At 53.4% G+C, this 25,859-nt stretch overlaps 1 protein-coding gene across 1 annotated transcript in view; it reads left to right on the forward strand.

Moving 5' to 3' along the window:
- The first annotated feature begins 2,704 nt into the window (after nucleotides 1-2,704).
- The window catches only part of LMF1 (lipase maturation factor 1), a 96,691-nt gene continuing 73,536 nt past the window's right edge, over nucleotides 2,705-25,859 (forward strand). The window contains exons 1-2 of the mRNA XM_088527820.1: nucleotides 2,705-2,848; nucleotides 16,673-16,738. Coding sequence (XP_088383946.1) covers nucleotides 2,837-2,848; nucleotides 16,673-16,738 — 78 coding nt within the window. The 5' untranslated portion in view covers nucleotides 2,705-2,836. The remainder of the gene's footprint in view (nucleotides 2,849-16,672; nucleotides 16,739-25,859) is intronic.

Here is a 25,859-nt window from a genome sequence, read left to right on the forward strand (position 1 = left end):
GAAGGAGATTCCAGCCTGTGCCAGGCTGTGTCACCCTGCTGTCCCTGCTGCTTCGCTGTAGGTTTTGGGAGAAAAGGTGCCCTCCTGAGCATCCCCCTAACCCCTTCTCCGCAGCTGCACGGAGCGTCCCTATAGCCCTGTCCCCATGGCTGCACTGAGCATCCCCCTAACCCTGTTGCATCCAGTGCTTCTGTGGCAGGTGGAGCAGCATCCACACAGGCCTGGTTTGCACGTGGTTCTGCCTAGGAAAGGTAAGTTATAGGTAGGGGTGAGTCCCTGTCCAAAACGGTTCCCACTTGGGCCGGCTCTTTCCTTTCTCTGAGCTTAAGGCGGAGACCAAGGCAAAATTGGAAGCAGAAGTTGATGACGGAGCGTGGGGGAGAAGGTGCAAGTGGAACAGGAGCCGGGAAGCCCCGGGGCTGCGGACATGGGAGGGCAGCTCCCGGCTCTGGGAGAAGCGAAGTGCAAAGACAGGAGAGGAAAACTGAGCGGGAATCAACCCGGGGAGGCTGCAAACTTCCCCAGGTGAAAATGGGGGGTAAGAGCACAAGTGCAGGCGGGAAGGGGAAGTTTTGCTGCTGGGCCAGGAGCAGAGGCGCTGGCCGGGCCGTGGATGCGGCGCAGAAACGGCTCTGTGTGACGCAGCGCCAGCCGCTTTATTAATTATCAATTAATTTTAATTATATGTTAATCAGGGGCTCTGGGTGTCTCTCTGCATCGTAGGCTCGTTCCCCGCAGCAGGAGCTGCCTTCGATGAGGACGAGCTGCGCGCGGGGCCCTGGCGAGCGGCGGCTCCGCACGCCGCCCAGGCGCATCCAAAGCGGCGCCGTCTCGAGCGCCTTCAAGCCCCTTCCCTCCACGTGCACACGCGCCTCCCCGGGAGCCGGCTCCGGAACGGGAATCATCCCCGTCCCGCCAGGCCGCGCGCATCGGCGACGGCGGCGATTACCATATGAAAACGCCGGTAACAGTGGGATTCTTGTGGCGGCGGCAGCGCGCGAGATGCCCTGCGGTTCGGTGCCAGTTCGCCCCATAACCGCCACGCACAACAATTAACCTTTGAGGCGGCGCCTTGGCCGCGCTCCCCCGCCGCAGCTGCCGCCGCACAACGGGCGCCCCTTCCCCTCCCGAGGCACCAGGCCTGACAGTTAGCAGGTCCGGGAGCCGCGGGATAGAGCGGGGAAGAGCGGGAATTCATTTTTAATAGCGGGTGCAAGTGGGCTCTATTTAAAAGTCGTTGCGTTTAGATTTTAGGAACTGAATTGTGCTAAGAAAAAGGGGAGTTTCCCTTACTACTTTCCTTGCTGCTTGCTTAAGGAAAAATTTCTTCCCAGTGAGGGTGCCAGAGCACTGGAACAGGCTGCCCAGAGAGGCTGTGGAGTCTCCTTCTCTGGAGATCTTCAAACCCGCTTGGACGCAGCCCTGTGCCACGTGCTCTAGGTGACCCTGCGTGTGCAGGGGTTGGACTAGATGATCCCTAGAGGTCCCTGCCAACCTTGAGCATTCTGTGATTCTATGAGGTGACCTTGGTGCGGGGCTGCTTGTGTGACAAGGCCAGGCTCCGGTTTGGACCGTGGAGCCCTGCTGTGCGATGGAGCTGGCAGGAGCTCCCAGCCCCAGGGGTTCTCCCTGCCCGAAGCAGGGCCGGAGCGGCCGCGTTGGGGCCCTCGTGCAGCCTCGTTCCCTAGCGAGGCCGGCGGCTCGCCTGGGCTCGGCCTCGCTCCGAAGGATCGTTCCAACGTTTGCTCCGTGTGCCTTGAGGGAGAAACAAAATGCAAAGGGCCCTTTGGGGCTCCTCGTGTGGTCACCGCCTGGAGCTTTGGCCTCCGCCTGTGCCACATCTGGAGCAGGACGGCAGAGCCAGCCTGATGGACGGGCCGGGCCTCTCTTCATTATGGTCTTCCTTTGCGATTGAAGATTCAGAGCTGCTGCTTGAGCGTTAAAGCTGATGCCGAGTGAGACTCGATGTGATTTTAATCCTCTCTCGATGACGGGACCTTTTCCCTCCGGTTCGACTCCAGCAAAGCGCAAGTCAGCAAGGACGGGGCTTCATGCCGAAAACCCCACGCGTGCCCTCGCCAGAGGCTGCCGGCCCTGCGCGCTCTGAGCCATGCAAAAGCAGGTTTCCAGTGAGGATTTTTCACATCCTTCCCTCCTCAAGTTTCTTTGGGAATTTCTGTTCTCAGCGGCTCGCCCAATCCATAATCTAAAGCAATCCGCAGTGGCACGAGTTAGTTGTGTTCCTGGGATATCTTGCCAGCTCCCAGGGCGCTGAAAGTTGTGGGTTTTCCTTGATTCATGGAAGTACACATTTTTCTCTTGCTTCATGCTGCATAAAAGAGCTGTGTAGACAACAAGGAAAGGTGACAGATCATGCTCGGAGAAAAACAGTGCAGTCAAATTCACTAACTGTACTTCTATCATCAATGGAAAAGCTTAAATAATGTTGTTAGAGATACTAAAGAGTAGTTGGAAATGCATTTACAAATGTACAGTGATGTGAAGTTGACGCTATCTCAAAAATTGTCTTAATTTTGCATAGCTCGGTATGATACATGTATTGCTGCTAGCTGAGTTGCCTTAAGTCCAGTAAAAGAAAAATGTTGTTTCTTGTATGTTTAAATATTTTGAAAGGGCAGTGTCTAAGACTTCTGTAATAACTCTCTGCGTTTCTTCTCTCTCGCATGCTGGCCCTGCAGGATGGGAGTCCCAGCTGCTGGAAACGGGGTTCCTCGGGATATTCCTGTGCCCGCTGTGGACCCTCTCCCGCCTGCCCAGCTCCACTCCGCCTTCCCGCGTTGTCATCTGGGGCTTCCGCTGGCTCCTCTTCAGGATCATGCTGGGAGCGGTGAGTGCAGCTCTGCGCTCGGCCTCGCTCGGGGTGGCACCAAAAGAGCTCCCTAAGGTAGTGCCGAGATTCCCTTCGAGGGCTTCATCCCAGCCCGTCGCTGGTCCTAAGCCCTGGAATCCTCTAGTTTAGGATTTTTCCAGTTAGAGGAAGGCAGATATGCCGGGAAGGGCTCGGCGTTTCTGTTTCCGAGAGGCTTCCAATGTCTTGTTAGTGCTGTTTATTCTTAAGGAGGGTTGAGCACAGGGTAAGAGGGTGTTTGTGTATGTCGTGGTGCTGCACCTGTGGCTGGCTCGTTAAGTGTAATTAAAGGGAAGTTTAAGACGTGGGCACTGTGGCTTTTTGATAAGGTGGCTGGGAATACGGAGGGTAATTCCCGGGAAGCAGCAGCTCTGCCCTGGGTGTTTCTGCTCTGCCTGCTCCTCCCGGAAATGTCGCTGTCTGCTCTGTGCTTTCCAAGCAAACAGTCGCCGCGCTGCCGTCAAGTGCCGTGGAAATTCCCAAGCAGCTTCCGAGAGCATCCGCCAGGAAGTGACAGATCCCTGCGGAAATAAAGGTGTGGCAGGGTGACATCCGGGGATGTGCATCAGCATTTCGGACCTTTCCCAATATCCAAAATGTGAAGTCAAGGATCATCGCTCTAAAAAAAGCCTTAGGGCAGGTGGGAGAGGATATTTCTGCGTCCACTTTCTCTAAAACCTTCCCTTTGTCCCAGCTTTTAAGAGCCTTAAATTGGTAATGAAGCTCAGGAAGCTCTTAGTTCTTCTCCTCATCCTAAAAATCAATAAATAAATGCAGGAATAAGGAGAGCTTTTGGGATCTTGACCTTACTGTTCCCTACTCTCAAGGCATCTTTGTTTGCAGAGAACAGGGTCTGGCTTTAGGTGTCCTTGGGATGTCATGCTGCAGGCTTGCTGCATCCGAACGAGGCTGCCCGGCCTACGACAGCTCCGGAAATTCACCTTCAAAGAGCCAAAAAAAAACCCTCTTTTCTATCAAACAGTGCTTCAAAACCCACTCTTTAATGTTACCTTTTATTTATTTATTTATTTTCAATATATACTGTGCAGCATTGCCAAATTTTGCTCTGGTAAGATGTCTCGTGAACCTGGAGGGATTGGTTCCTGCAATCCTCACTTGGGATTAATTAAATAGATCTGCTCCTGCTGTGGGGCAGTAGAGATGGATTCAGTGAGTCCTTACAGTCTGTCCCGGCACAGTTCTCTGTGACCCTGTAACCGTCTGCGTGGGTGGATTATCCCATGGATCTTAATGCAACTGCCTGTTGAAAGTGCTCGGAAGGGCTTAGAGGACTCGGTCACATTTGTGATGTTTTAAAATGCCATAAACCCTACGGAGCTTCCCAGCAGCCACACTTTGCAGCCTGTGTGAGTATTGGAAATGTTCAGATCCTGCTCCACGTGCTGTTATTTCAGCGTGTCCAACACGTGTGTTGGGCTAGTGAGTTTTATTGAAGCTTTTTTGGATGAGAAATGAGTTTTGCGTTGGTACTGAATTTTTGTGGGAAAGTGCCTGTTTTTCCTGGTGTTTTTCCTGCTCCTCCTTCCAAAGAAGCCCCTTGCACTGCTGTAATTTGGTCAAAATCCAGGTTTTCAGAGGTTGGCAGGAGAAGGTCCCAGTGACAACTGCCCTTGAGCCTGGACTCATGTAAGATGGGGCTGAGCAGGGGAGCGTCCCCAGGGCAGCTGCCCCCCGTCTAAGGAAGGACCTGCACAAGCTCAAAGCAGACCTCGAATCCTAACGCACCAGCCAACATTGACACATGGGTTCCATAGGATTTTTCAAATATTCCTCCAGAATCTCAGAACATTTGTGGTCAGAAGGGACCTCGGCAGACCACCTGGTCCAGCCCCACTGCTCAGGCCGGGTCAGCTGGGGCAGGTTGTCCCCTTGGGTTCTGAGCATCTTCCAGGACTCCAAGCAGCCCTTTAGGAATGGAATCGAAGGCTCGCTGCCTGCTGGAAATAACCCTTAGGGTTTTATTAGAAGTCACATTTCCCGTCCTCTCCTTTAAACCCAGAATGATTCCTCAGGGTGACAACTGCTTTAGTGGTGACCTGCGTGGTTTCTTCATTAGACCTTTGCTGCCCACAACGATACAAGTTGCTGAAGTTTTGTGAGTGCAATAACATGGTGCCGACTGGCCTTTAATGACATTATTTGGGACCTGTGTAGCTGCCGGTGACACAAGAGGTCCCAGGACCCTGCGGTTATGTGGGACCGTGGAGTGATTAGTGAGGGGCCAAGACGAGGTCCTCCACGGCTGCTTGTTAATCCTCCAAGCTGCTGAGATCCAAGGGACAAGTGACACTTCCCTTTGGCTGTGGGCTGGTGGCTTTGGGCTCCAGATGGTGCTGGCAGGAGCTTCCTTGCTGGGGGTATTTGGGCCACCTAACCCCAAGGGGCAGTTGGTGAATTATCAAGAGAAGCCTCTAAAGTTTCTGCTCCCATTGATGGGGACTATCTTGATGCTTCCCAGCCTCTGTCCGGAACGGCTCCATGTCCAGGAGCTGCCCCGGCTCGCTGGAGCAGCAGCTCCCATGCTCAGGAGATGCATCTGGTTGGATTTGCAGGAATTGGGTTTGGGAATGGGCATGCGCAGGAATTTGGAATTCAGGAGCCGCCTGTGCGTCTTCCCCAGCACCTTTGGGACTCTGCAGGTGCCGCCGCTCTGCAGACCTTGGAGCAGAGCTGCTCCTGCCGCCGCCTTTCCAGCAGCAATTTGGTTTTGTATCCACGTGCAGCTCTATTAGCTGCCAGCAGATCCCGATGCAGCATGTTGCGTTTGCATTGGGATCGGTTTGAAGGGGTTTGTCTGCACTGGGATCAGTTTGCAGGGGTTTTGTCTGCACTGGGATCGGTTTGCAGGGATTTCGTCTGCATTGGGATCGGTTTGCAGGGGTTTTGTCTGCATTGGGATCGGTTTGCAGGGATTTCGTCTGCACTGGGATCGGTTTGCAGGGATTTCGTCTGCATTGGGATCGGTTTGCAGGGATTTCGTCTGCACTGGGATCAGTTTGCAGGGATTTCGTCTGCATTGGGATCGGTTTGCAGGGGTTTGTCTGCACTGGGATCGGTTTGCAGGGGTTTCGTCTGCATTGGGATCAGTTTGCAGGGATTTCGTCTGCACTGGGATCGGTTTGCAGGGGTTTCGTCTGCATTGGGATCCGTTTGCAGGGGTTTTGTCTGCATTGGGATCCGTTTGCAGGGATTTCATCTGCACTGGGATCGGTTTGCAGGGGTTTTGTCTGCATTGGGATCCGTTTGCAGGGATTTCGTCTGCATTGGGATCGGTTTGCAGGGATTTCGTCTGCATTGGGATCGGTTTGCAGGGGTTTGTCTGCATTGGGATCAGTCTGCAGGGATTTCATCTGCACTGGGATCGGTTTGCAGGGGTTTTGTCTGCATTGGGATCGGTTTGCAGGGATTTCATCTGCACTGGGATCGGTTTGCAGGTGTTCAGCTTTGCAGCGGGATCCACATGCAGCACGGAGGGCCGCAGGGATGCGCCCGGGTCCGCAAGGGCGGCCGGGGGCTGCACGACCGGGGGGCTCCGGCGAGCGGCGCCCGCGCGGGGGCTGCGCAGGGGCCGGGGCGCGCGCCGCATCCCGGCCATATGGAACAGGTTACGGGAAGGTGGCTGGAGCGGGGAGCGCGAGCGAGGCCGAGACGTCTTGATTAGTTTCTGGAGGAGAGGATTGAGGAGTGTAGTGGAAAAGCAGGGAAACGGGATTTAAAGCACATTACCACTTTAATTTAAAAGTGCCCAAAGCAAGGAAATTCGGGTTTAGGGCTGCCAATCTCGCCGGCGCGCGCGCAGGTGTTGCAGCCCAGAGACCCCTGTGTCCAAGCGGGCCATCCCCATGGTAAAACAAACGCCGGTTTCTTTTCCCCTCCCTGAATTTCCCTCTCTGGACGTGCTGCAGCTGCAAACCCAGCGCCTGCAAACGCTCCGCGGCCGCTGGGGCACCGAGGGCGCAAAAAAGAGAGGTTTTCTCCTGTGAATTTGACAGAGAGAGAAAGATCATTTAAGAGAACCGTCTCCAGGAAAGGGAAGAGCTCTACAATAATTAGCGATAAATTCTTGCACTAATTTGTCATAATTATTTTCTGATAGATGATATTGCCTGTCTTTCATTTAATGGTATGTGTTCTCACAGAAGGAGGATTATTTTTTTCCAATTTATGTGCTTAGCACTATATATATATATATATATTTTTGCAAACAGAAAAAAAATTCTTCTTCTAACTAACAGCAGTGAATTATTTTAGAAACTAGTGGTTTATGCTAAAATCCTTGCTTTTCTATTTTGTTTTTTCCTTGGATTCTGTTAAAAGTGTCATAACGTGGGTGGCATTTGAAAGGTTACTGGAAAGGGTGGGGATGTGATTAGCTAATAAGGGAGATGAACTTTCTGGCAAAAACCATGAGGACTTTGAAGCAAACAGAATCTGGATGCCTGTAGTAAAATTGCATTAGATGTAATGAAATAAAAGTTGGAATTTGGGCAATCTTGGTAAATATGAAAAGATGGGGGGGAGGAAGGAGAATCAAACGGATGTAGTTGTCATTTTGGTGACAAGCGTGCCCTGATCCTGGGCATTATGGCTCTGAAATTGAGAATAATTATTCTAATTTGTTTTATTGCATTAGCGTGGGTAGGAGGGAAGAAAGGGCGCTTTCTTTTGTGCCTTGCTCCGTATTCATGGGAGAGCCGCGCGGGGCCAGGCTCCCGCTCGAGCGCCGGGGCTTCATGGGAATTTTTGGAAAATGATGTCTGCAATGTTCTGACCTTTGGCGTCCCAGCTGCAGCCTCCTCCCCGCTGCAGGGATCCCACACTTGACTCCTTAGCAACCTCCTTTGTGCCTCTGATCTCTCTCCATTTGTCTGGTAATAGCCCTTGGCAGGAAGACTTGTTGTTCCTTCAGTGCCGTAAAAAGGGCCGGAGCGGCCGATGCCAAGTGCTTTGCAGAGCCCCTTTCACCCGCTTCAAAGTCAATCAAACGCTGGTGCAGCCGGGGCTGCTTTTCAAAGGGCCTTTCTGGGAGCAGGAGGAGAAAATGGTGACGAACGCGACAGAACAAAACCCGACAGCGGTGACTTCTCGCTCCCCCGCGCGCCTTTCGCCCCGGCTGGGTTTTACGGGCGGTTTTGGGGCTTTTTCTGCCTGGTTTGCTGGTGTCCTGGGTCTAGCGCTGGCACCCAAGCGCTTGCCACAGCATCACGGGCGCAGGGTGTCCCCCTCGCTGCCGCCCGGCGTGTTTGCTGCTCCCGAGGGGGACCCGGATCCATAACGGGCAGAGTTGAGGCTGTTGTGGGCAGGAATTGGGGCCGCTGCTTCAAACGTCTTCCACATCTGCAGTATTGTGTCCAGTTCTGGGCCCCACAGGACAAGAGGGATGTGGAGCTGCTGGAGAGAGTCCAGCGCAGGGCTACAAGGATGATCAGGGGCCTGGAACATCTGCCCTGTGAGGAGAGGCTGAGGGAGCTGGGCCTGTTCAGCTGGAGAAGAGAAGGCTGAGAGGGGACCTGAGCAGTGTCTAGAAGTACCTCAAGGGAGGCAGTGAGGAGGATGGGGCGGCCTCTTTTCAGTGGTGGCCACCGACAGAACTAGAGGAAACGGCCACAAACTGAAGCACCAAAAGTTCCATAGGAACTTAAGGAAAATTCTCTTACCAGTGAGGGTGCCAGAGCACTGGAACAGGCTGCCCAGAGATGTTGTGGAGTCTCCTTCACTGGAGATCTTCAAACCCACTTGGACGCAGTCCTGTGCCACGTGCTCTAGGTGACCCTGCGTGTGCAGGGGTTGGACTAGATGATCTCTAGAGGTCCCTTCCAACCTTGAGCATTCTGGGATTCTATGAAACCCCGTCTTGCGATGACTTGGGTTGACTCTGTCCAAGCAAAGCACCGCTGCAGGGGAGGGTTCAACATCCCCCCGGCCGCCCTGCTCCCTGGCAAGCAGATTTTCCAAGCGGGAGCCTGGTCCTTAAACCTCCTCTGCTGAAACAGCCTTTAGGAGTTGGGGAGATCCCATCGTCAGGCTTGAACATGGCTGCAGATTTCGGATCCGTAGTGCAAATGTTAGGGTGCAAAGTGAAGGCGTTTAAGGAGCAGTGTCACCCGGCAGGGGTAGATTTGTCACTGCCTGGTTAAGGAAGGGCTGTTTTACCCCGTTAATTCTGTCCGTGCGTGGAAGGAGCAGGAGAGGTTTGAACCATCAGTCAATTCAATGAGGGGTTGACACGAACATCAGGCACAGCTGGAGCCTCTGGTTGGCCGCTCTCGAGGATGGATTAAGAAGTTCCCCCAAGCCCCGAGTTGCATCTTCATCGCGTGACATTTCTAAAAGAAAAGGAGAAAATCGACCTCCGTGGTGGGACAGCCGGGCCGGCCTTGCTGCGCTCGGTCCTGCAGCTCCTGCGTCACACAGATACTTAAAAGTAAGTTGAAGATTTGGGCTCATAAATTATAAACATATTTAAAAGTGTGTAAACCATTCTGTAGTCATAACATGAGCCTTGGGCATAGAAGAACCGCAGAAAATGTATCGGGTTCTCAAAAAGCTGCAGCTCTCCAATGAGTGGCTCTTAGGAGTGAAATATGTTGCTCATTCCGAGGCATTTTGGAAGCAAAGGCAGTGAAAGGCAGCGTGGAAGGGGGAGGCCGAGCGTGGCACATGGGCAGAGCCCCCACGGACTCAAACGCGACGCTGAGATGCGATAAAAGCCCCAAATTCATCAAGACTCTGGAATTCCGGGTTTCCCTTTCTTTTTTTTCCCTTCCCATCCTTTGTAGTGTTAAGATGCAAAAAAAGGGTCTTTAGATGGACTCTAAATTTACAGCGGTGACGCACGCGGGTCCCGCGCCCGGGCCCAGGGCTGGTGTCAGCGGAGCCGCAGTGCCCCGGCTCGTCGGGCTGCTGCCCCGTCTGCGCCATTTATTTTTTTTTCGGAATTAATTTTGGGCTGAAAAAGTCTCAAAGAGAGCTTTGTTCCTCCTTGACACTCACTCCGGAAAGAAAAAAAAAAAAGAGAGAGAGAAAAAGCAAAAACCGTGGAAAATCTGACATCTGCATTGTGGAGAAAAATCAATAGATAGGGAGGAATATAATTATCCCCCGCTCCTGAAAGAATTTTTAAGATATTTTGTGTAACAGTGACTCATATCGGGTTAGAGCTTGACTGACATTTTAATTATTTAGGCTTTGGGGTTTTTTCTTTTCCTTTTTTCATTTTGAATCCCCAAAGTGCCGCGGGCAGGAGGGACCCGCGGGGTCACTCGGGAGGTGCCGAGGGGGATTTCGCGTGTGCTGGGGCCAGCTCCCGCCGCTGGGAATCGCTCCTCCCGGCATCCCGTAAATACGGGAGTTCATCTTCTTCTGCCGTGTTTTGCTCCTTATGCAAAGCTCAAAGCAAACCGTGGTGGCTTTTCTGGGGCAGCGGGAATCCGGCTCGTGAAACGCACGGGAAGTTGGAAGCTCTGCCCGAATTTCCGCTGAACTCCCTGCTGCCGGATGCTCCTTGGATGCTGGCGAAGGGAAGGGGCACCAGAGGTTGCTTAAGCAAAACTGGAATTGATTCATCAGGAGCAAAGGGCCGGTTTTATTTCCATCCCCGAAGCCCCCTCGCCACCAGCTGGCTAACTTTGTGGAGGTCGTTGCGGCAATCTGCTTGGTTTGAGGAGAATTTCGGTCAAAAATGGCTAGTTTGGGGCTGCCGTGGTCGCTCGGGGACTCGCTGCCCTGCGGGGTGCCAAGCCCTGCAGCAGGATGGACGTTTTTGGGGGAGGATTTTGCCCAGAGTTTTCCGTAGGGTCACGGTGTAGATGAGGGTCTTGCCCTGCGGCTGAGGACGCAAACGCGACCGGGGCGAAAACCGGCTGCTTTGGGACTGCTGGTTGCGCACGGTTTTGGGTGGGCAAAGTGCTTCAAAACAGGCATTTTACTGAACATCGCTCAAGAAAACGGCTTAAATGTACATTATAAATGAATTTTACTCTCGAGAGGGCCGAGCTGGGAGCTCAGCTGCCAGGATCCGACCCAGCATCCATCTGATCGGCGTGATTGAACAACCCTGCACGGAGCCGGATCCGAGGCCGGGCCGTGGAGAGGACAGGGCAAGCGCCGCTCCACCTGCTGCCTTCCCTCCGGCCTGTGTTGAGTTTGTGCTGCCAAATCCCTTTGCCCGCTGATGTGCAGCGCTGCGAAAGACAGAGCCGGCGGCCGGGGCTGCTCCTCGGCTTTATCTGATGCCTGGAGCTGGGCATCAAACCAGAAAACTGGAAAAACGCCCCTAAAATCCCCCACGTCCTGCCTGCTAGTCTCCTGTCCTTGCTTTGTTCTAAAATTGTTCCAAAATTTAGGGTTTTGGCTAATGCGCTGCTTGCTCAAAGCTGGGTAGAAACTTCCCACCCTGCCAACATTTTTCTTAAAAAAAAAAAAAAAAAAAAAGCATTTTGTATTAGTGCATTGAACTTTCTATAGTGTATCTGTTCCTGGTGTAACTTTTCTAAGGAATGCCGTCAACCCTGGAGAGTATTAGAAGGAGAATATTTCTTATATTCTGCCAAGTTGGGATAATTTTAAAATGTTCACAAATTGGATTCTGCTTATAAGAATGACTTGAATTGACAGAGTAAAGCTGAACCTCCTAGAAAATGATTTTCCCTGCTTTTAGGAAGTGCCCATGGAGATCAGTGTTTTATCCTGTATTTGTGCAGCACCTACAGCAACGGGTTCCTGTTTCATGAGCTCAACCCATAGTCACTATCACGGTGCAAACAGCAAAAAAATGCACATAGTTCGGGGCCAGTGCTGTTTCAAATGGCCGTGAATCCTTAGGTTTTCCTCTTTATTTCAGCTCGGGAGGTGCAGTCGGGTGCTGTAGCTAACCAGGAATAACGACGTTCCCAGCTGGCACCAGCCTCTCCTCTTGGGTTTGATAAAAAGGCAGCAAGATGGTTGTGTTGGACGAGGAGCTGAAAATGGGATAACAGGGGCTTTCCCTTCCTCTGTATTCTCATCTGCCGTGTTTCCGTACAGACTGGGAAGGTTTAGTCTATCCATTGCTCCGTGTGGATGCAGCGAGGAAACGTTGCCTCATCCGCAGTAAGGAGGGACGGTCGGAACCGTAAGGGCCGATGTGATCGGGCCCCGCCGCTTCGTGAGGGCTTGTGAACTTTTAAATAAACAGCTGGGTTTGAGATGACTCTGGGGCCAACGGGATATAAGGGGGGAAGAAGGATTTGAGGCTACTGAACTAGTTGATATGGTCTTGAACTGCTCTCGGGCAGATCCTTCTCTCCCCACAGCCTGTGTCCGATGAGAGAAGCGCCCTCCAGTTGTGCTGGAGCCTGACGTGGTTGTCCCAAGGACCTGTCCCGTGGCTCCTTCCAGCCCCTTGCCTGTCCTCCTGACATCCCCCGGGAGGATGGCCTGGGCACAGCGGGATGCGCTCGGCTCCGCTCGGCCCTGAGCAGGGATGCGGGATCTCCCTGTGCTGTGATCTCTGCTAGGGCAGCGTGATGTGCTGCAGCTGCTGTGGGGCTCGGCCAGCTCCACGTGCCCGAAGAAACCTGGCAAACGCCTTGGGAATTGTTAGCGGAGCGCACGAAACGCAGGACACGGGGATCGGCAGCGCCTCCCCTCCCGGGGCCCGTCGGAGCCCTGTCCTCCGCTCGACCCGCTCTGCTCCGACACTTCCCTGGATGCTGCCAGCAGGACCTGTTAATCCGCGTGGTAAGGGATAGGGCATCAGCACACCTGTGCCCAGGCACCTGCAGCCACCAGAGTCTGAAAATAGTGATATTGGCCCAAAATATTCACCCTGAATACCTTGCACGCAGGGAGCAGCGGCGCCCAGAGGCCCTGCAGCCATAGCCTGGCTGTTCCTGCCCGTTCCTGGCCATTCCTCACGATAGCCTGGCCGTTCCTGGCCATTCCTCACCATAGCCTGGCCGTTCCTGGCCATTCCTCACCATAGCCTGGCCATTCCTGCCCGTTCCTCACTATAGCCTGGCTGTTCCTGCCCGTTCTTCACCATAGCCTGGCCATTCCTCACGATAGCCTGGCCGTTCCTGGCCGGTCCTCATCGTAGCCTGGCCATTCCTGGCTGGTCCTGGCTATTCCTGGCTGTAGCTTGGCCATTCCTGCCCTTGTGGTGACTCGGTCCTGTCCCCCATAGGCCCAAGCGGGCTCTGCTGCCACGTCCCTTCTACCAGGGACGATGCAAAACGTGACCTTCCCCTACTGAGGGTGTCGGGCATCGCAAAACCCGTTTCTGCACGATGCCATTTGCATGTTTACTTGATAGAAGCTGAGCGATTTGAATGGGAAGGCGAAGACCTGTCACGCTCCCTTTGCGCAAGGCCTCTCCTTTTCCCTTTCTTTTTGCATGCGTGTCCTTGGCTGGGATAGCATCCCGCGGGATGGGCTGTCCCAGCAGGAGCGCGGCAGGGCCCGTGTGCCCGTTTTGTGACGCACCTCGGAGGAGCCGGAGCACTTGGATCCATGGAAGCTCCGCGCTCTTCCCTGGCCCAGCTTCACTTTAAAGCTGGAATTCTCAAATGCCATCGTGGGTGGGAAAGGGGACCATAAAGCTCCGGCAGCGCAAAGACACAAAACTCCCCTTAATTACGAGAGTGGGAGTTTTCTATACTGAAAAACAGATTTGATTTTAAGAGCTTTAAGTGACTTTTCTATTTGAGAGCTTTATAGTAAACAAAATGTGATGAACTCACTCAGTGACTCACTGCAAGAGAGGTTTTTGGTTCTCCGTGCGGCGTGTTCCTGTCAGAGCCTTGTTTTAATTATCCTTTCTGGCGAAGAGATCTCGATAACAGCTCGGACGAGGCAGGAGGGAAGGTCATCAAGATAGTTGTCCCCGCCTGGCGTCGCCGCCGCGGCGCGCGGGGCCGGTGACAGGGCCGGCGCATCCGCGCGATGCTATCGGCGCATCCGGTAACTCTAGAAACGGTCCCGGGGCAGCGGGAGCCGCGGCTGATGACAGGGCCCTGTCTTGTCCCTGCCTCCCCTCCGGGAGCAGCGCGGGGAAAAGCCGGGGGCCGCGGGGCGAAACGGCGGCGCCGCGGGCGCCTTCCCGGGCCGCTGCGCTGGTTTCTACCCCAACGGGAGCCCTTTGGCCGCCCTCGTGCTTCGTGTGGCCCTTTTGGACCCGCTCTTGGTGGCGGTGCTGATGGGTCCACTGGGCAGAACCAGGACAGGGGTCTGTGCGTTGTTGTTGTCCTCGCTTTAATCCTCCCTGCAAAGCAATTCCGTAGGCTCTCGCTACCGAGCGTTTCCCACGTTCTTAGAGCCGCCCTGCAGCTCTTGCTGTATGAGACACCCTGTGACTACACCGGGTTTTTCCTGTACCAGCTTCTTCAGGTTCCTACTTGGCTAAAAATTACCACTGTAAATTATCTGGACTCACTGATTCTGAAAGCGTTTAATAGTTTCGGTTCACTGTCCTCTTCGGCTGACCTTGGAATGAAAAGTAGTTTGGTTTTGTGCTAGTGGAAAAAAAAAAAGAGGAAAAGTAATTTGGAAGAACAGATGGGTAAAATCTGCTTTAGCTTAGCAAGGTGCCTGATAACAAATATAATTTAAGGCTCTGAATAGCCCCACCGAAGGCTACTGGGTCACCCATATTCACAGAGACAAACATATCTAACCATCATCTGGTGAAGACTTAGGTGCACCAGGTGGGTTGCAGCCTATTTCTTATTAATTTATGTGCCAAATAACCCCATAACTGTTTTAGTGCATCTTTGTGTATTAAAATCTGTTAATTTCTGTCGTCTCGAGTAGCAGCCGTTAGCAGATGTTTAGGAAGGGCTGTAAAACACCGCGCTGCTCCCGCAGTTCGGGTTGTGCTCAGGAGCTGCCCTCCTGCTCCTCCTCTGGGAATTTCATTCCTTTAGAGCCCGTTTGTGCCTTTGGCTTCCACGCGGTAGATTATTTGTTGTGTGGGAAAGCATCTCCTTGTGCTTCTTTCTCAACCAGCTACTTGAGGCTTTCATCGAGTTGCATCTTGCATTAGGAGGGACGGTGAATAATGTTCCCAACTGACCACCTACGTATTAGTCACGGCTTCCCAGCGCTCCGCGCTCTCTCCCGTTGGGCTCTTTTCCGCACGGAGCAGTTAATGCCGATCAATGCTCCACGGAGGCCGGTCCGGAGGGCTGGGAGCTGCATGATGTTGGTGTTTGAGCAGATCCCTGGTCCTGGGGACAACACGGCCCCATTCCTGGAGCTCCCCGAGGAGAGGAGCAGGGTCTGCCGTGCTGGTGCTGGATCTCCCCATGGAGAGGTGCAGCCTGGGGTTTATTTTCTCTCTTGTTTTCCCAATATGTTGATGGGGGGCCAGCCGAGCCTTTGTGGCTTCCCTCTTGCTGGAGGAGGGTTTTTTGGGGTGCTTTGGAGCTCTGGACAGGGCTTTAACTCCCTAGAACCTGCTATTTCCTTGAGTCCCCAAAGCTGCTCATAATGCTGTAAATGAGGAGTGTTAAACAACAGGGATGAACTGAAAGGTCAGGAGAGATCCTAGTGTCGTGGTCCCCCAGATTTTGGTGCTGAAACATCTCTGATCTTTCCTGGAAAACGTCTCCTATTGCAAATGCCAAAGGCTTGAGGATGCTCCCAGCGCAGCCAGCAGCGGATCCTTGAAGAAACTCCAGCTCTTTTTCCACTAAAGAAAGCAGGAACATGATAATTAGGGGCAATGTTAGAAGGTAGGCAAATATCCCCTAATTGTATGCAGATGATAGAGCGGGGCTCAACCTTTTGACTAGTGAAGCTTTCCTCAATTTGGGATATTGTGATCCTAATCAGAGGCCTTTATCGCACATCAAAGGGAGCTGCATCCCTCGGGGCCGGCCGCCTTGATTGCGCCGCTTCCTGCGACACGCTCATCCCTGCCCAGGTGTCCTTCCTGCTCTGGACGACTGATTCCTTTCTAGTCTTCATCACCGAGGCAAAGAAATTTAATCCCAATATTACTGCCAGCCCTGGAATGGACCCACTGATTTGGAAATTTCACCCTCTTGTTGCCCTGAAATATCAATGCAGAGCAGCCTCCGATACCTGCTCATTTCATTGCCAACCTCTAACCTAAGGTAGAGCAGACCTGTCATTAGTGTATTCATCGGGTTTAAATCTGTCAGCTTCCTTCCCCTTCTCCTCTTTTGTTTCTCTAATTACTTTGATTGCATCTCTAGCCAGCTTGGGGCTCGTCTTCCTCGCGTCAGCCTCTCCTGGAGAGGCAGCTCTGCCAGAGGGAGAGATTTGGGTCTGGAAATTCACTTTTCAGCGCAGTCATGGACCGGGTCCCCAATCTGTAGCCACCACCTTCCGCTCCGGCCCCTTCGTGGTCTCTCCCTGAGCCCCTCCGCTCCGGAGATGCCGGATCAGCTCCTCACACCAGGCTCGGGTCTCGCAGGGATCCGTTTCCACGGGAAGCGGCACCTCTTGCTGTGCTGCCAGCCCCATCGCAGCGTCCTGCAGCGTCCGACCCGGCTTTCATGTCCACAAAGTCATTCTGTCCTAAACCAGCCCCAAGGGAGCGGGTTGTGCAGGGCCCTGTCAGGGCCCTCCGGTTTCTCCGTGTCCCCATGGGACGGTGGAGGGACCCCGGGCACAGACATGCCAGGGATTCGAAGGTGCTGCTTGTTCAGCCGCTGGGGTTCTCTGTTGCTGGATAAGTCCCTGTAGTTTAAGCACTGTTTGACATCTTGAGATGTACCTTGGTATTTAAAGGAAATGAAATGTTTGTGACCGCATTTTTTTTGATTTATTTTTCAGGGATTGATTAAAATACGAGGAGATCGCTGCTGGAGAGAGCTGACCTGCATGGACTATCACTACGAGGTAAGAGATCCGCACAGCAGCACCGGCCTCACTCGACCACCCCTCCCTCAGCTCTTCCCTCCATGAACCAGTTGTCCCTGTTGTTCATTCCTTATCGTTGCCTTCTGCCTCTGGCAACCCCATCCGTGTCCACGTGCAATGCAGTGACGCTGCTTTTCCCATCCTTGCTCTTTGGAGACCAATTTCTCTCCTCTTCCTCCATCGATGATGGATGGAATCAGGAGCAAACCTGAGCTCCCCCAAGAGCTCCCTTTTTCCCAACGGTGCAAGAGGGACGGGAGAGGCCCTGTCCGTAGCAGCGTGCTGGGCACTTTCTGCTCTTGCTGCTCCCAGACACGGGCACGTGGGCAGGAGGAGCGTCTCGGTGCAGGCAGGAAGCTGCACGCGAACCGCTCGCCGTTCAGAATTACATGTTTTTCTCTTCTTGACACCTGTTTCGTTGGTTTCGTTATGTTCTGATTATAAACTGCATTTTTTGTGCTGGTTCTGAGTGTTGTCTGAGTGAGTTACAAGGAGAGGGAGCTCAGCCTCTCCTCTGTGTTCCTATACCTGTATTTTAGCATTGGAATTTAATATGAGCAGTGGGGGGGTTTCCAAAAAAGAAAAAGACACTGTGAGGTCCCGGTGCGGAGCCCGCAGCGTGTCCCGGTGCGGAGCCCCGTGTCCCGGTGCGGAGCCCCGTGTCCCGGTGTGGAGCCCCATGTCCCGGTGCAGAGCTGCAGTGTGTCCCGGTGTGGAGCCCCATGTCCCAGTGCAGAGCCCTGTGTCCCGGTGTGGAGCCCCGTGTCCCAGTGCAGAGCCCCGTGTCCCGGTGCGGAGCCCGTGCTGCTGATCCCCCCACATGTCCCGTGGCGTGCGGTTCTCCACAGACCTTTTTTGGGTCTGGAAACCATTTCCCCCCTGCAGTTAAACCTGCCAGCGCCCGACTCCCCTGACCTTGGGAACGCGTTCCAAGGTGTTGCCCACGGATTGCCTTTTACTGGGAGCAGGGCCGCCGGCTGGGGAAGCGGTTGCAGCATCTCTTCCTTTCCACCATGGTGCAAAGAGAAATCCATGTGCGTGCCAAGGACCCATCCTGTTGTAGGATTGGGATTTCTGTTTCCAACAGAGGAAAATCACAGCAGCTTCCCAGACGCTGGAGCCTTTACCTTTCACTCCCGTGACCCAGTTCTGTGGTTCTACTTTTCGAAGCAGAATTTTGCAGGTGTGCAAAGCAGCATCTCCCGTTTTGATTTTGATGCTCCTTTTCTGTTTCCTTTTGCCCGTGGCAGCTCCGGGCTCCGGCTGCCCCCGAGCCCGGCCGCAGCTGCGAAGCCCCTCGTGCTGCTGCTGTTAGTCCCCGCGCAGAGGCTCCCGCTTCATCTTCGCCACGGGCAGGGAAAAAGCAGCCGGAGCCGCCCCGGCTCCGCCGCTGACCCCGGCCCGCAGCGCTCGGCCGGCCTAATCCCAAAGATTTCAAATCAAAACCAGAATCCGTTCTGCAGCCCAGAAGGCTAATGAAGACCATTCCTATCATATCCCCAGCGCAGGATCCCCGGCCTGCAAAAGTAATTGGGAACAGGGGCATGAGGCACATCGCGTTATCAATATCAATTATTTTAATCCCCCCCCAAAGAAGCTGCAATAAAGGGAAAATGAAAGGGACCGGCGGCAGCAGACGAGGGGCTGCAGTTCACCTGCCCATGGGGCGTTGGGCAGCCCCGTCCCTGCTCCGTCGGGGTGCGGGACGGTGAGAAAACCTCCTGCCCGTGGGATGAGCCCGTGCAAACAACCCGGTGGAAAAGAGCATGGCTGCTTTTGTTGGGAATATTGCATGGAATCGTGAAGTGTTGTTACGGCTCGGGTAATTAGACGGAGCGTGTTTTTCCTCCCCTCTTCCCCTCGTATGTGTAGGGCCTTAATTCCAGCCGCTATGGAGATCTTCGACTGAAGAACCTCTGCTTAGAGGACTTACGACCTGTAACACTGTAATTTGGAGAGGGAAATGGCAGAATGCAGGGTTTACACAGGAAAGGAATTTTCCTACCACCCTGCTGCTCCTCTGCTCCCCGTGATGGACTCGGGAAGTGTGGAGGAGAAGGGAGAAAGAGCCTAGACACGTCCTTGCAGCACGGAACCCACCCGGCAGCGAGGGCACAAACGCTCCGCCGGATCCTGCAGGAAGCAGGAGGCTCCCGGGAGCCTCTTCCCGCTCCGCCCGGCCGCGATGCTGGTGCCGGGAGCGCTGCTTCCCGGCGCATCCGAGCTCCAAAGGGAGCCTCCGTGCGAGCCCCGCGCCGGGGCCGCCAGCACCGTGGGGTTGATCCTGGTGTTCCAGGATGATCCTGGGCGGTTGGAAAGGGAACCTCCTGCCTGGTCCCATGGTCTCCGTGTCCCCGAGCCAGCGCGGGGCTCGTCCGACGGTGCCGCTCGGGGCGGCAGCCGGGGCGCTGCTGCTTTTAGTTACAGCCGCCCCGACGGATATCGTGGAAAATTCGGCCGCCAACTGGTGGGAGCAGCTGCCCGAGCAGCTGCGGGCAGCCCGGCGCGGCGGGGACGTCCCCAGCTCCTTGGGAGCTGCCTGTCATTTTGCACTGATGCATTTTTGCAGGATCTCCGGGCCCCGCATCGGTTCCCGCTGGAGCGTTGCAGCCGGCGGTGGCAGGCGGACGTGCTGCTGATGCGAACGCGGTGCAGAGGGCGTTAGAAAGTACAGAAAGCAGCAGCAAAGCGCTTGGTGGGGTCGGAAGAGGGATCTGGGATTTGTTTCCCCTCCATGGAGGTGCCCGCGGATGCTCAGGGTGGGCAGAACACCCCGAGTGACTGAACCGGACGCCGGTCACCAACCAGCTGAACCTTCAGTCTTCCGAATTCGCCAGCGCCACAGGCGAAACGCTCCGTCCCCCCGTGTGCCACCACGGCCGCTGGGGTCACCACGTCCCATTTGAACAAAGCGTCGCTAATTACTGCAGAAGTCGTTTTCTTAAATAGCGGCCGCCGCGCCGAGCGCGTCGCAGGTCTCGCTGTCCAAGCACGGGACTCTTGAGCCTAATGATGGGCTCGCTGATGGGGAGCCCTGCGGGTAGCGGGGAGGATGAGGAGGAGGCTTTCACCACTCTCTAAATGCCTCTCGATTGCTTTTCTCACCTCTCTTCACCTATTAGAGCCTGCTAGACTTTTCATCTACCCTTATCCAACCTGTTGGGAAACAAAAAGTAATCAAATACTCCTTGTCTAGCAACTAATTTAAGTACATGAGTAAACGATCTGCTTTTCTCACACCTGATGCCTCGGGATAGGCTATTTTCCAGCAAAGTTTTGTCGCTGGTAGCAGAAATGATCCCGCACACTTAGAAGCAGGAAGCTGGAGCTCTTGCTCAATGTTTTATAGTTGCAAATTAGGGCGAGGCAAAAGGTGATGAATTAGAAAGAAAATGACATTATTTAAAACATGTTTGAGAATGCCATGCAAGGCATTTTGGAGATCCGCATTTTAGTAGCACGTTCTGCAATATTTGTGTAGCATCATGAATTTACCGTCGTTGGCGCTTTCCAGAATTTCCTCCATTCCAAAGGAATTCCAAAGGTGAATCCCAGCAGAGCGGGTGTCGTGGGGCGGTTTCACCGATCCCAGGACGATGCAGCCGCCTCCTCATCCCGGCCCTTCCCTTTGGGCCTTCGTGTGCCAGTGCCACTAAACCGAGCTGGAAACCCATGGCTTGGCAGAAGAGGGAATTTTTTGGACTTCTTAGCGGGAGGAAGGAGGTGACAAAGGAGCTTCACGCTCAGCTGGAGCCTCAGAAAGCAAAGTGAAATATTCCAGGTGATCTTTGAAGCGGAGGACACGTGGGGCTTTGTCTTGGCAAGGGGCCAGCACTGCTCCCAAAAATGGGGTTGCAGAGGAGCAGCGTGGCGGGAAGGACCGTTCTGCAGCCTGGCTTTCACCTGGAAGGAGATTTGGGGGTAAGAAGCAAGAGTGACGCTGAGCAAACTGGGTTCTGCTCGTGGTGGACCACAACTGAGATTTGTTTTCACCTGTTGCTGTAAAAACACCAACCAACTGTTCTTTGAATTAAGATGGATACCCGGAGGAAGATGGTGCTTGTGTTCAACTTGTGCTTTTTGCAGTTGGTCATAAGTCTGGAAAAATGACCTTTTCTGAGGCATAAGTGAAAAACCAGTTGTCCCCGTTCACACATATTGAAGGGCCATTTAGTGGGGATTTGAAGCTAGGGATTAGGTGCTTTCTTCTGGGTTTTGGTGATTTGCATGATGTCAGTGCTAGCGCTGCAAGAAGGGCTAAGCTTGACCTCGCCTGCGATCAGTTAAGTAACAAGATCCATCATAAGGTAAGTGCACAAAGCAATAATATTGGCAGATAAATGTCAACACGACATCAAAAGCTTATTGCGCTGGATCTGGATTTTGTATCAGGCTGCTGCATGAAGGTCTCTATCTAAGACAGGTTTTCAGATGAGTCCCAGGTGCTCTATATTGAGCTCAAGATGTGGTGGAATGAGGTTTTGCTGGAAATTTTTGGTATTCCTAGCTTTGAGCTGGGCTTTATTATTCTAACAATAGGTAAATGCACAGGTTGCTTAAAATGGAGAGGGAGGGAAGCTTTGCAGGGTGAAATTAGTGCTGGGAAGCGTTTGGGAGGGCAGAGGCATGAGGTGCTGCTTGGTTCGCACAGGTCTCGCTTGCTGGCACGGGTTTCCTGAGCACAATAAGAGATCCAGGGGCTGTAAATTCCAGCTGAGCTGTAGGAAGGAGGCCTCGTTTTCCCGGGTGCAGGTGGGCAGCGCTCCTCGAGGGAGCCTGGGGGTCCCTGGAAGCGCCAAAGGGAACGTCGAGGGATGCTCCAAAGGATGAAGGTAACTGGTAACGCTGGATTTGAGCCGGGTTTCCGCTCCGTGCGGGGCCGTGGCAGCTCCGTGCGCCGGGGAGGCGGCGGATGCTCCCTCGTGACTGCAGCTCCCGCCGCAAAATCCACGGATCCGGGCGGCTTTGCCTTTCCCTCTGGCTCCGTTCAGGCCTTGCCTCTTCCTCTGCGCGGCGCCACCAGAAGCACCTGCAGCAAAACGAGCTGGGCCAGCGCGAGCAGGGACGTTGCACATGGGCACGAGCCAAACCGGTGACGACCACCTGGGTCACCCCATGGCCCCCCAGGTGCTCCAGTTTGGGCTTCATTTCCAGCAATATTAGCACGAGACAGGAGCAACCTGCCCGAGGCCGGTGGCGACGTCCCCCGGGAGGACGGGAGCGCTCGGCGGCGCTGGCCGGGGCGCGGGGCCGTCACTCACCGCCGCGGCGCATTGGTAATGTGCCAATAGCGTTTTCAGCGGTAACACAATTCCTCTTCCTGGATTCCTTTCTGTTTTTCTTAAGGATTTGTTTTAAGCCTGGTGAAAGCTTCCTGTACGACGATTGGGTTTCGCCTCTTCGTTACACTCGCCCACTGTTCGAGGCTCCTCTAGGACCACCCAGGCCCCTCGGCGCTGCCCGGGGGTATCAGCATCTCCTCTCCGCCTCCTCCTTGCGCCGCGGGGCTTCCCAGCGGGTCCCTCCCCGCTCCGCCGTGTCCCTTGGACGTGAGCACCGGCCTCCCCGGGACACAGGGAGCTGCCGGGATGGCCTCGCCGGACGGGCCCGGCACCGTCACCCAGGGCTCCTTGCACAGGGACACCTGCCCCAGGGGCTCGTGTTGTTGGGAAGGTGTCTCCAAAGAAACAGTGATTCCAGGGATTTACTGCCTTGCACGGGCACTGGCAACACGTCCCCCGCGGGCTGGGGAGGGACATTCCCACCCTGCCGCCCTTCCTGGGCCCGGGGGCATCAGCCCCTGCTCCGGAGCCCCTCGGGATGCAGGTCCAGCTTCCCGATGTGCCCCAACGTTGCGGCCAGGTCCGGGGCTCTCGGTGAAACCGAAACGGAGCGCGTGCAGCTCAACGGGCGTCAGCTGCCGAGTGCCGAATTTCAGCTCCAAAATACAATTAAATTATCGGAGAAATTGTCTGCGTCCCTGCCATCTGCCTTTGCAGGGAGAGCAAAGCGTGGACATGCTTTTAATTGCAGATGGAGTTTAAACAAATAGGGCATTTGTTTACAAGCTGCTGCTTTCTTCTTTGGAGATCAGATTACAATTGCGTCGGATTATGAAAACGTGCTACTGTTTCATCTCTTTCTTGGACTATTAAACGTGTTAAATACTTTAATGAATTTTCACGTAATAGGGAGATAAATCAGTCCTAATTTAATAAGCGAAATATTAAATTTGTAGCCTAAAAAAATAACAGATACAGAAAACTTCAAAAAAATGCATTCCCTTTGGTGGATGTGTTTGTGTGTGTTGCTTCCTCTCTTCTTTCACTAGGATTTGCTTATGGGAATAACAATAAGAAGCTTTTGCACTTGTTCCTTTAGCACCGTGTTATTTATATATTTGTTTATCAAAGGGTTTTAATTCAGCATTAAGTCTTATTTTTTACAGAAATGTTGGAAAAGTGCCCAACCATAGGCAGAATTTCATAAAGTGATAGAGCCCCTTCTTTTGCTTTTAACATTTACTTTAGCTTCCCTTGCTTTAGCTTTTTGGCTTGAGCCACCTGAGGGTTTTGATTTATGCCGTTCCCATGCAATTGCCTGCACCTTTCTCAGGCTCCCTGTGCTGAGCACGCCGTTGATTTGAGTTGTAACATGCAGGTAATATCCCCTCGGTCACCTGGGGTCAATTACCTTATAGACTTACTATACACATTTCCCATCCTGCAATGAATGTGGAAAAAATCCGTTTATTTGTCCAGGATATCTTATTTTATTTTATTTTTGCCTTGCACCCTTCCCTTTGCTCGTCGCAGGCGCTGCTGGTGCAGGAAGGGGTTAACCGAGCTCTGCGCTGCCGTGTTTTGCTCCGAAGTCGTGTGCGCCAAACTGACCTTTAATCCTCGAATATAAATCACTTTCCAGTCCTATTATTTGTAAAATCCTACAGACTTGCAAATGCACAAAAGAAGCCTTTGTCTCTTATTAATTTAATTTATAGGTTAAAGTTTCAAATCAGTGGCAAGCAAAAGCTGATTTACTATCCACTTCAGGAATTGCCGTTCTGGAAAGCATTGCATTTGCTAGGCTGCCTAAAAATTGTGATATGTAATTAGGAGCTTCTGTAATTACATATAATGTAATATAATTTGCTTATCTTTTTTGGTATGTACTAAACATAAATGCCAGGAGGGTAACTTGATGTGAATTAGCTCTTTTAACCCCCTAAACTCGACAGATCCTTAAACCTACTGTTTTTTGTCTCATTCTATTAACATTGTGACAGGATCAATGCAGCTGAGCGTTTAGCATTGCTGCCTTTTCCTCTTACATACGGAATCACACCTTCATCTGTCATTTGGGCTGCTATGCAAAAGCTGCTTCTGTGAGGAAAGTTAGATAAAAACGATGCTGGTTTTTCCCATTGGCTTGAAACACAGCAAAATCCTACTTTTTTAAATTAATTTAAGCTACGGAATTCCACTGTGGAGACAGAAGTGCTTTAGGAGTGTTCCCTTCTGCAGCCCGGACTCGCTCCTTGCCCCTCATGTGGTGATTTCCATGGAGGTGACTCTTGCACCCATCCAACCTGGGTATAAAACGTGAGTTTTCCCTCTTCTAATTCCCCTGCTGTCAATGCAGGAGATAGAGAGCTAAACCTTTTGCATAACCCTGTTTTGTCACATTCTAGTCTGAAAGGTTGGACTGCACAAGGCGTTTAGGAGCTGTTGCCTCCTTGATCAGCCTTACAGAAAGGCCCAGCATGTGAGTAGTTGTTCTTGCAAGCATGATGGGAATATTTGTACTAAAAGTGGCGTTTATCGTGCTCATAGTTATGAATTCACTTATCTCTATTTTCCAGGGATCGTATTCTTCCTTTTCCCTCTCAGCCTGCATGTCTTGATGGCTAAAAGCGGTTTTATTGCCCCAGCATTAATCAAGACATTTGACAGGATTGAACTGGATCCCGTCCAATGAGACTGAGACAATATTGAATTTCGAGCTGTCACGTTGGATCCATTTTAATGTAACACAAGATTGCGGGGCTCTGCAGTCAATGCTCGAGTTCAATGTCCCAAGCTGGCAGCGCGTGCCCGGAGCTCCCACGCGGATGCGGACACCGGGATCGGCAGAGCTGGGCTTTCCCGAGGAGCGGGAACCAAAACGGACCAGCCGGGAGCGGGATTTTCCCTTCCCAGAGCCGCGCTCCGATCTGTCCTTCCATAGGAACCCGCTAACATCTGGTGTCCGTTGTGGGTTCCCTGAGCCCCGGCTCCGAGCCCTCGGCCGCCTTGCCGAGCTGCGGCCACCCCCGTTCTTCCTAGGAGGATTAATGTGTTTTTAAGCCGTGGGTCATCCCAGTCCTTGCGGAGCGGAGCCGTGAGCCGGCGGATGCTGGAGCTGTTCCCGTTCTGCTGGGCAAAGAATCCCGCCCGGAGCGGCGTTGAGTGGAACTCAACGTGCGGTTGGCTCTACCGCCCGCCGCGGGGCATCGCGTCCACGCGGGGGCCGTACGCTTGCTGCCAGCTCCAGGGCCTCGCAACCATCCTCATCGTGTGCCGTAAAATCTCCTGTCATCTGTCTAAGGAGCAGAAATAGCCTCCTGTGCAGGAGGTGGCCCACGCGCGCCGCGGAACGGGAGTTGTGAGTGGTAGGGCCTTAAGGCGAGCGTCGCAATGAACAGTTTGCAGGCAGCCCACAATGGAAATCTGTTTGAATGTGTTACCCTTGGCCTCGAGGCAAATAAGCGAAATATTTTAATTCAGGGAGTTAATTGCAATTTTAGGAGCCTTTCAATATCAAATTTGGCAGATGATGTGAAACATTGTCCTACTCTACCTCGGGCCAAACGGCCAGGAACCCCAGCGCAGATGTTGGAGGCAAACATGAGCAAGAACAGACTGGGAATGTTTTTTGCTGTTCATTGTGCTATTCATTAACGACTCTTTTAGCATTGCTGCCACACTCGGAGCCGGTGCGAGTGGCCGTGAGGAACAATTCCAGGACTGTGGAGCAGCAGCCCCTGCGCAGCGCCGAGATCTCCGAGTCCCATCTCCGCTTCGGTCCTGCCTCGCTCCCGGGCTGGCGCTGAACACAGCTG

This window comes from Tinamus guttatus, unplaced genomic scaffold (assembly GCF_059628265.1).
Source record: "Tinamus guttatus ecotype Peru unplaced genomic scaffold, ASM5962826v1 Tinamus_guttatus_pri_ptg000291l, whole genome shotgun sequence".
NCBI classification, from domain to species: Eukaryota; Metazoa; Chordata; class Aves; order Tinamiformes; family Tinamidae; genus Tinamus; species Tinamus guttatus.